Genomic DNA, 10,753 nt, shown 5'->3' with positions numbered 1-10,753 from the left:
GTTTTCCTCTTTTTGGTACGGTTCTTTAACTCAAGTCTTATCAGACTCTATTTAAGAAATATATATAAAGTCAGTTTCTCTGTAATAATTTGGGTTATTCGAACTAATACTTCGAAGAATACATTGGCGGAGAAAACTGTGAAAAAAAAACAAACAAAAAAAAACAAAAAACAACAACAACAACAAAAAAACAAAACAAAAACAAGATGGGAATAGTCCGGATAATCAAAAAGTTAATATTTATTATTAATTCGTTTATTTATCTGTCTCTACACGAACAAGCAATTAATTTTTGTTTTTTATAAAGTTTATGATTGTACGTCTGAAGAAAGTGTAAACACTTTTGCTTTTTCTCATAAAATAGTAATCTTCTCTCATTTCTAATCAATGGCCATCACTAGATCTGATACACAAATAAGTCACATTCACTTTACAATAATGGCAACAAAATGACGGTGCTCTTTATTAGTTCGCACAGGTTTTATTCAGTTGTCACAACCTTTGGTTTCTGATTGTGCAGCAAATTCTCGGCAAATCTTTCTTTAATTCAAAATCATACACTAGTCTTTTGTTGCGTTTGGTAACAGTTAGAAAAAAGTTTGGTAGTTGAATTTGTAGACAGGTTCTCAGAAAATGTATATTTATAAATTTCATTTATGACACAACCTAATGTGACGTTGGCCATTTCTCTACAAATGATATTTCTTTCTAAAAAAAAAGATAAAGAAAATCTTAAAATGTATGTAAAGTTTTTTACTATATATACTTATAGCTGCGTTTCGAAAATTCATACAACAGCATAGACATTCACTAATCTTTTTGTGTTGCATTATTCATGGAACTTCGGAATACATATTCTTAGTATATTGATAACGCATGTTTTTAACGATTAGGATTGGAGTTCCTAAATTAGCTTATAAAAACTCACACTGGTATTCTTTGGCCCTTGATAATTTAATAGTAATTTCTAATATTTCTTCTTTTTTTTTCTACCAACTTTCGTTGTGTTTCGCTTCTCATACCAAATATTATAATTGCAAAGCGGTAATTCCATTCACGTTGCTTTCCGGGGTAGAAAATGTGAATGTTTCTTTCTTTCTTTAGTTTTCTTTCCGTTTTTCACCCGACCACGTCTGCTAATAGCGATGTACCATTTTTGATTTCCTCCTTCCATCTTCTTACACTGATAGACGTTGTAATAAGTCGGTGTCATACGCTCATAAAACAAACATGCTTCGTCCAGTGTCTTCTACAAAAAAATAACACAAAAAGAAACATTTATACAAGTGCATTTAAACGTTTTTCAATTCATCGTTAACCTGCTAATACTTTGAGAAATAAAAAAAAACTAATAACATGACTGAGAATAAAATGAAGAGACAACGCATGTGCAAAATTTCAAATAATGTTTACCCTATTAAACATTATTTGAAACGTACATCTCAGCAATGAATGAAGACGGAAAAATCAAATACACACAAATTTAAATTTAAAAAGTCACTTGGTTTCCTAATAAAAGCAAAATAGAGGATGAAACAGTATTACAGAGGAGAACAGAATAAAGAAGAAAGGAAAGGAAAAAGGTAGGAAATCTGTGTTAGAACTTTTTAAATTGAAATCCTTGTGTAATTTGTTTTTCCGTTTTCATTTGATGACTTGAACTTTTAAAACAAGTGACTTGCGTCGCCTGACGAGGTCGCTACTTATGACTGGCTGGCTGAAACATTGTCATGACAATAATAAATACAGTCGAAACTGCCATGCCTGAGCTGAGAAAGTGTTTTGCCAGAGCCATCGACGCAGCCCTTGTGGATTGCCCAACGGACAGTACTACATCAAGATGGAACCATATCCGAGAGGCAATATTTCAGACTGCCTTCGACATTTTTGGTAGAAAAGAAAGGAAACAAACAGACTGGTTTGAGGCAGAAGCTACTGAACTAGAACTTGCTATTGCCGCCAAGCATGACGTCCTCCTAGTCTATAAAGAGATTCTTCCACAGAGACGCTCCGCACTGCTCGACGCGATGCACAGAGGATTGCTAGATTGTGTGCCAACAACTATTGGCTCAATCTCTGCCAGAACATTCTGATTTCTGCAGACCTGGGAAATGTGTGGGGAATGTATGAGGGAATAAAGAAGACGTTTTGCTCAAGCGCCATCAAGACCACTCCACTCAAATCAGCTGAAGGCCAAATCATCAATGACCGCAGCAAGCAGATGGAAAGGTGGGCTGAGTACTAGTGGAAACTCTACTCGAGGGAAACCATGGTCATGAAATCAGCACTGGAGAGTACCCGAGCACTCCTCTAAATAGACGGGCTTGATGTTCCACTCACCATTGATGAGCTTAGAAAAGACATAGACTCTCTATCCAGGGGAAAAGCTTAAGGTAATAACAACAAAAGTTGTAAAGATGGCAAAAGAGAGCTCTGTTTTAGAGCACCTCCACGAACTCTTGCTGCACTGCTAGGAGGGGGGAGCTGTACCTCATGATATGCGCGATGCAAAGATCCTCACAATCTACAAAAACAAGGGAAAAACGTGGGACTGCAGCAACTACCACGTCATCTCGTTCTTAAATGTTGTTGGTAAAGCCTTCGCCCATGTTCTCCTCAACAGACTCCAGGCTTTTGCAAAGCATGTCCACCCAAAGGCATAGTGCGGCTTCAGGAACGCCAGATCAACCATCGACATGTGTTCTCTGTAAGGCAATTGCAGGAGAAATGTCATGAGCAGAGACAGGCCCTATATCTGGCTTTTGTAGATCTAACCAAGACCTTTGACCTGGTTAGCAGAGATCGACTATTTTCCCTTCTCCAGAGGATTGAATGCCCTCCCAAACTCTTGAGCCTGATTGTTTCTTTCCACAAGGATATGAACGGGACAGTACAGTTTGACAGGTCAAGCTCTGAATCTTTCCAATTAAAAATAGAGTGAAACAGGGATGCGTCCTCGCTCCTACACTCTTCAGAATCTTCTCCCTATCTTTCATATGCCTTTAAAGAGTCTGATGATGGCATATATATACACACAAGAAGCAGTTGGTGACTTTTCAACCTAGCAAACTTTCACGCAAAAAGAGAGGTGCTGAAAGTTTTCATCAGAGAAATGCTCTTTGCTGATGATACTGTCCTTGCTGCACATTCGAAGGAAGCGCTACAGTGACTCATGGATCGCTTTGCACCGGCATACAAGGAGTTTGGCCTAATCATGAGCCTAAAGAAAACTGAGATCATGTGCCAAGAAGCACACAATGCACAATCTATCTCAATTGATGAATATATCCTTGCAGTGGTGGACAGGTTCACATACTTGGTTCGACCATCTCTAGCAACCTCTCTCTCGATTCCGAGCTGAATACAAGGATCGGCAAAGCAGCAACAGCAATGGCCTGCCTCACCAAGCAAGTGTGGGAAAATGACCGTAAACACCAAGATAAGAGTCTATCAGGTAGTTCTGCTGAGCACTCTCTTATGAAGCATGGACCCTCTATTCCTACCAGGAAGCTAGGCTAAATGTGGAAACCACCTTTGCTACATCCGCAGACTGCTTGGCCTGATCTGGCAGGACCGTGTCACCAACATCGATGTCGCAGATGCCCAGCATGTATGCCATCTTGATGACCTGACGTCTGTGCTGGCTGGACCATACGTAAGCTGGATGGATGATGGACAAATCCCTAAAGACCTTTTGTTTGGGGAGCTTGTCTCTGGCACAAGACCAACTGGCCGACCAGCCCTTTTCTGTAAGCATGACCTGAGGGCCGGAAGTTTCAGTTGAAACAGCGTGTGGTTGAGACATCCGAGAGGAGGAGAACCACACATTGGCGGGAGAAGCAGTCCCGTAGAAAGGAGAGGACAGATTCAGCTTTAACCCTGGCCCAGGCAGAAAAACAGAAAAGCTACATCTGCAGCAACTGTGGCAGATCCTGTAGCTCCCGCATCGGCCTGCACAGCCAAATCATTAATTTTTGTGCGAATTTCATCAGGACTGTTCTGAATTTCAGCTGCTCTTTTAGCTGCAACCCCCCGACTGAATCAGGACGCAGAATTTCATGATCTCTCAAGATTGACGGAGCCAACAAACATATATATATATATATATATATATATATATATATATATATATATATATATATATATATATTCCAGGAAGAAAAATATTTAAAAATTAAGAATAATTGAATTTCAACAAGTCGTTACTAGTGCTCAATCAAAGAGAGCAAATTATATTTTTTTTATTATTCTTTATATAAATACAGTCATTCATTCATATATATATATATACCTATTTACTACGCCTCCCCACGGGACAGAGTTAGACACCAGGATCGTTTTTTAATGTGGAGAAAAGGTACAAAAATAAAAATTGTCTCAGTCGTGAAGGATTTCTCCTCCACCAAAAGAGAACAAGAAATGGAAGTGCAGCATCTGAAGAACAGATGGTATTTATTTGCTCCCCCACCGAGCAAATTAGGCACAAGGCCGATTTTTAATGTGAGGAGTGAAGGGAGGGGGAAGGGAAAAAGGGGACCAGCTCCCGAGAGGTGGGAAATGGGAGCTGGTTAATGGTCAGATATGTGGGGTTGCCCCCACATCTGGTCTTTGCTAGTCATAGCTTGCAGCATCTGAAGAACAGATGGTATTTATTTGCTCCCCCACTGAGCAAATTAGGCACAAGGCCGTTTTTAATGTGAGGTAAAAACCAGCTCCCCTAAAAGGGGTCACTCTGGTTACCAAAAATAATAATTGTCCCAGTATAGAGGGTTTCCCCTCCATTGACTGGTACAAATTATCTTAAGTGCAGCATCTGCCGGAACAGATGGTATTTATTTGCTCCCCCACTGAGCAAATTAGGCACAAGGCCGATTTTTAATGTGAGGAGTGAAGGGAGGGGGAAGGGGAAAAGGGGACCAGCTCCCGAGAGGTGGGAAATGGGAGCTGGTTAAAGGTCAGGCATGTGGGGTTGCCCCCACATCTGGTCTTTGCTAGTCATAGCTAGTCATAGCTTGCAGTATCTGCCAGAACAGATGGTATTTATTTGCTCCCCCACCGAGCAAATAAGGCACAAGGCCAATTTTTAATGTGAGGAGTGAAGGGAGGGGGAAGGGAAAAGGGGACCAGCTCCCGAGAGGTGGGAAATGGGAGCTGGTTAAAGGTCAGGCATGTGGGGTTGCCCCCACATCTGGTCTTTGCTAGTCATAGCTTGCAGTATCTGCCGGAACAGATGGTATTTATTTGCTCCCCCACTGAGCAAATTAGGCACAAGGCCGTTTTTAATGTGAGGTAAAAACCAGCTCCCCTAAAAGGGGTCACTCTGGTTACCAAAAATAATAATTGTCCCAGTATAGAGGGTTTCCCCTCCATTGACTGGTACAAATTATCTTAAGTGCAGTATCTGCCGGAACAGATACTACACTTTGATCTTGGCCAAAAGGCCAAGCTTAAATTATATATATATATATATATATATATATATATATATATATATATATATATATATATACGGGGGGGGGGGCTTTGCCAGGGCGTAAAATACGCTTAAATATGATATTTTAATTTGTCTAGATTTCGTACATACTATTACAGGGTGACCAAACAAAATCGGGCCCCGTGCACACTTTATGTTATATCTCCATTATTTATTCACCGATTGCCCTTATTTTACAGGACATGGCAGAATCAACGACCGTGCGTACACCAAGGAGGACAAAAAATACACTGTGTTAAATTTTACTACAAGACAGGCTCGTTTAAGAAAACCCAAGAGAGTTTCATGCGTCAGTTCGAATGTGAAAAGGCTCCATCCAAAAGCAGAATTCAGAACTGGGTGAACCACTTCGAGAAGTATGGGACCGTGGAGAACCTCAACGCTGCCAGAGAGAACCGTCCAAGTCACTCGGGACGTCCCAAGAAGCGAACAGCCGAGCTGGTCGAAAGAATGAGAGAGTCTCTCCAGCAGAGTCCGAAACGCTCTGTGCGTAAGCGAAGTCAGTCCCTCGGTACGTCCCGTGAAACTTGCAGGAGAGTGCTGGTGAACGATATCAGGGCTTACCCATACAGAATACAGACGCTGCAGACCCTTACAGCCTCAGGCAAGAAGCAGAGGAGGGCTATGGCAGTCAAGATGCTCGAGAAGATCGAGGAGACACCAAGTTTCCTTAACCTCCTTTGGACCACCGATGAAGCCCATTTCCATCTTGATGGAAAGGCGAACTCCAAGACAAATGTCTTCTGGGGGTCCTCCAGACCCAATGAAGTAGCCACCAAGCCCCTACACTCTCCTAAGTGCACGGTGTGGGCTGCAATCTCGGCCAGAGGCATCATCAGACTAATCTTCATTGAAGAATCTAGTGCGGTATGTGGAGATTCTCAAAACCTTCAAGAGTGAGTCCAGACCATCTACCCGTCGCTTATGAGCAAGTTCTGGTTCTAGCAGGATGGAGCAAGTTCTCACACCTCAAACCTGTCTCGTGATTGGCTGAAAGAGAACTTCGGAGGCCGAGTGATTAGTCTCAAGACTGATTTTGAGTGGACACCTTATAGCCCGGACCTAAGCCCCCAGATTATTTTCTTTGGGGCTATCTTAAGGACAGAGTCTACGCAGGGAAACCCAGAACCATCATGGAACTCAAGGAAACCGTCAGAGAGGAGATAAGAGCCATTACCAATTCGGTTTGTAAGAACGTCATGGACAACTTCATGCCGTGCCTCAAGAAATGCACAGAACTAAATGGAGGCCACCTTGAACATATGCTGTAGAACGGAGAAAAAAAGGCCAAAGACCCTAGTGTTTTGATGTGATGTTTTGAATATAATAAACTAGTTATGATCAAAGTTTTATTTCATGCGGACAAAACACTAAGAAACGGGGCCTAATTAGAGTTGGGGCCCGTGTTTTTGGGTCACCCTGTATAAAGTTGCGATTTCAAAAGTGAAAGGGTACCATCAGCTAGAATCGAAACTGAAAATTGGATATTTAAAACTGGTGACTTTATCACTACCAACGCGACATGCATACGAACTGATTAAAAATTAAAAAATAAACTAAATGAACAAAATGTATAAAGATTTTTTCAACTTTTTATCTATTTTTACCTCTTAAAAACTATTTTAAGCAGCTAAAGACCCATAAAAGAAAGGCCTGTAAAAATCCAATCATTTGAGGCCCCTAACGCTGCTTTGCCGCTTTTAGTTTGGGAGCAGATAAAGTTTGAAAATATGGAGACAGAAAGATTTATATATATTAGTAGATCAGCCAGGCTTTACTCGGGCCCTATCTACTGTTCATAACTTTATGCTTTATGTGCATATGTATGCATTAAAAAGTGTGCATATGTACAGTAATGCTTTTCCATATAATAGACTTCCTTAAGTACCATAGAGAAAAGTTGATAGAGACCGCAAAGGTCAATTTTTTAAAAACTTTAACCCCAATTCTGACCCCTTAACATTTATTGTTTTGAACTCAAATCAAATTTAAAAGTTTGATCCATGTCCAATCTAAAATTTCAAGTGAAAAATTGGCGGAGGAGTTTGGTAGAGTTTTCAAAGGTCAAATCGTTTAGTTTTGACCCCTTAACAGCCAAATTTCTGGCCAAAACTGATTAAAAAGATTTTCCCAAATCTCAATACCCCTTATGCCAAATCTCGAGTCTGTAGACTGAAAATTGATAGAGTAGTTTACTATGGAAATGCACACACACACACACACACACACACACACACACACACACACACACACACAATTTCACTTTTACAGATCTATATATCATCATGAGGGGCATCTACTGCTTGGTGCGGATTGCAAACTTATGTGACATACTAGCTCTTTACATTTTTGTGCGAGTTTCATCAGGACTGTTCTGAATTTCATCTGCTCTTTTAGTTGCACATTCAAGCTTGCTGTTGTTGAACATTAGAGGACATGTTTTATGGTATTTGCAATGTTTTGTATCAATGTGTCCTCAATGTCACCTCCATCATCTAGTTGAGATGGGTCTACTTTTATTGGTAACAGGTTGATTGCCTGAAATTGTGGTATGTTTGTGGCTAGCATGGAATAGCCATTAAACTACACTCATATCATGTAGGAGGAGACTTCAACTCCTCTCTTGTGTCTGTCTGACAGAGGCAACACTTCCCCCAATCAGTTTTTTTGCTTTTGGGTTGTTCGCAGACATTTTGCATATTCAGTTAAAGGCAAGCGCTATCCTTTTATGGCATAACTGTACAAAACATTGAAGTATGGGATACAACTAGGCTCAGGCATCTGTTGCTCTAAACCTAATCTGATCGTTCATCCAACGCCATTTAGATCCTGTACAATCTGTACAACTGCCAGGTAACTAAAGCCTCGTTACTCTTGGCTCAGCTCTCCCGTGCTGGCACACTCTGTCAATTCAGGTGCGGCTATCTAACAACTACACTACAACTAACTACAATTCTAGTTGAGATGCGTAAGGGGCTAATTAGATAGCATTTGGAACACTTATAGATACTATTGTCTGAAGTTAGTTTACCACCACAGCAGTTAGTAACTACAACTACAGTTAGTACACTGCAAGCTGATGCTGAACCCATGCTGAGTTTCACAGCAGTGATGTCATCAGTGTGCCCTGGTTGTGCTTTGGCATCACTCTTAAGGTATCACAAGCCAAAACTACATTAGTGTAACAAACTTTTTCACCACAGACTCGGCACAGAGCATAGAAACAGGCAAAACATCACTACATAAAGTAATCTATGAATTTGGAAGAATGGTGGCCATATTGAAATTTTCAAGGCATAATTGGCTTAATTATATGGGAATACATTCACTTCATTCGTGGACCATAAAGAAATTGTGTTAATTGGAGTTTATCTTCAAAAATTAAAATTTGTCAGGTTTGCTTCTGTAGCCATCTTGAAAACTGGCAGCCATCTTGAATTTTCTGATGGCTAACCTTCTTTTCTTAAAATGTATGTTCTGAAAGTCATTTGTGCCAATTTTGGTGCTTAGTGAAAGATTCTTATGGAATATTGAGATAACCTGCACGATGGATGCACAGCTTGGGGAAAAACATTTCGTTTTGTACCCCTCCCTTCCTTTAAAAACACGACGTCATTTTCAGATAGCCTTTTGACTTTCTGAGATTTTGGGCTTCCGTAGAAGTTATGCTCGACGATATTTCGTTTTTTTTTTTATTGTGCGGAGCCAGAATCTTTTGCTTTATATATTTAAATAATATATTTAAATTTATATAAAAAAATGAGGTGTTGTTTTTTTTTTTTAGTTAATTCAATATCTTAGGATTATAGTAATTATCTTTGGAATAGACCCAGAAAACTAATATTTATTTTTCAAAAGATTTTTACAATGAATTTATTTAACTTCAAAATTTAGCTGAACTTGTCAGTTTCTGAATGTCGCCATGAAAACATTTTTCATCATAACTTTTATTTTCACGTGTGAAAGTTTTTTTTTTTTTTGGAGGGAAATTGACTTTAGGCTTTAATCTTTTAAATACAATAAAAAAGTAATCAGAAACCTATTTAGTGACCAGCTAAATCAAGTCACTCGTCACGTAAACAAAAGAATCAATTCAGTTGGAATTTATTAATTTTAGAAACAATTTGATTTTGTCACCAGTCACCCACGCAAATCTGTATCACACAAGAGATGCGGCTGTAATGCGTCATTTCAACACACAAATACATGGAATTATATTTTAATCTCTTCACATATGAAGACAGTAAACAGGCTGGAACGTTCTAGAAACAGCATATAAGAGGCTTAGCCCGACAAAATTAAAAGTCTAGATAGCATTTCTGGAAGTCATGCGCGAGCCTTTTCTAGTCCCACACAAAAACACACGTTCACATTTCAAGCTATATTACTTGTCATATACATACGCGCAAACAAACATACGTGCACACATCCTCACACGTACATATATTCACGTTCGTGTACATACACTCACATTCACGTGTATACACACACACACACTAACGTACGCACATACACGCACGCATGGACAACGGAAATCCACACATGCGCAAAAGACCATCGGAAACAAGTATAAAAGCAAGAGACAAGCTGTTTCCAGCCCGTTTTTCAGACCAGCTTCCTAGCTGGGCGGTCTGTGGACCGACTGCGTGCCTTTTCGGCAGGCACGCGCATGCGTGTGCCTCACGCTACTTGCTACTATGTGGGACAATGAGCTAACAGACAGTACGTACACTTTATACGCTTTCTATCTCCATAACCTGGATTAACTTTCTCACTCTTTCTCTCTTTACATATACAACTTGTCCCTTTCTCTTTTTACATATACAACTTGTCTCTCTTTATATACAACTTGTCCCTGAGAATACCTTCGCGTAGCTGACTGCTAACTGATGTCAACCCTCTATCCTTTGTCTTTGTCTACACGCTGGACTATCATTCTCATTTCTACTATATTACTCACTTCTCTTCCGACGCGCGAACAAACGATAGTGAGATGAACACACATTTCCTTTTCTTTCTACACCACCAGTCCCGCAACAAACGATGGTTACACCCGCGCGGACATGAACACGTGTTATATCTAAAACATTCATTCTTTCAACAGTAAATAAACGACACGTTTATCTTATCCATCAATTGAGTTTTTGTTTCCTTCATTCCATCCGTTTCATTATTTTCTTTTGTAATGGGATTAGGATTTATATATCCTAGTCCTCTACAGTCATCATGCCGCCGGACTCCATCTAATATATGTAAAAC

At 39.9% G+C, this 10,753-nt stretch overlaps 1 protein-coding gene across 1 annotated transcript in view; it reads right to left on the bottom strand.

The window, feature by feature from the left end:
* Positions 1-211: 211 nt before the first annotated feature.
* LOC145277826 (fibroblast growth factor 9-like) overlaps positions 212-10,753 on the bottom strand; it is a 384,714-nt gene continuing 374,172 nt past the window's right edge. The window contains exon 4 of the mRNA XM_080129731.1: positions 212-1,249. Within this exon, the coding sequence (XP_079985857.1) occupies positions 1,055-1,249 (195 nt within the window). The 3' untranslated portion in view covers positions 212-1,054. The remainder of the gene's footprint in view (positions 1,250-10,753) is intronic.

Source organism: Euprymna scolopes, chromosome 6, assembly GCF_053919585.1.
Source record: "Euprymna scolopes isolate OS-2025 chromosome 6, ASM5391958v1, whole genome shotgun sequence".
NCBI classification, from domain to species: domain Eukaryota; kingdom Metazoa; phylum Mollusca; class Cephalopoda; order Sepiida; family Sepiolidae; genus Euprymna; species Euprymna scolopes.
The sequence above is the reverse complement of the archived record's forward strand: the minus strand, read 5'-3'. Positions and strand labels throughout refer to the sequence as shown.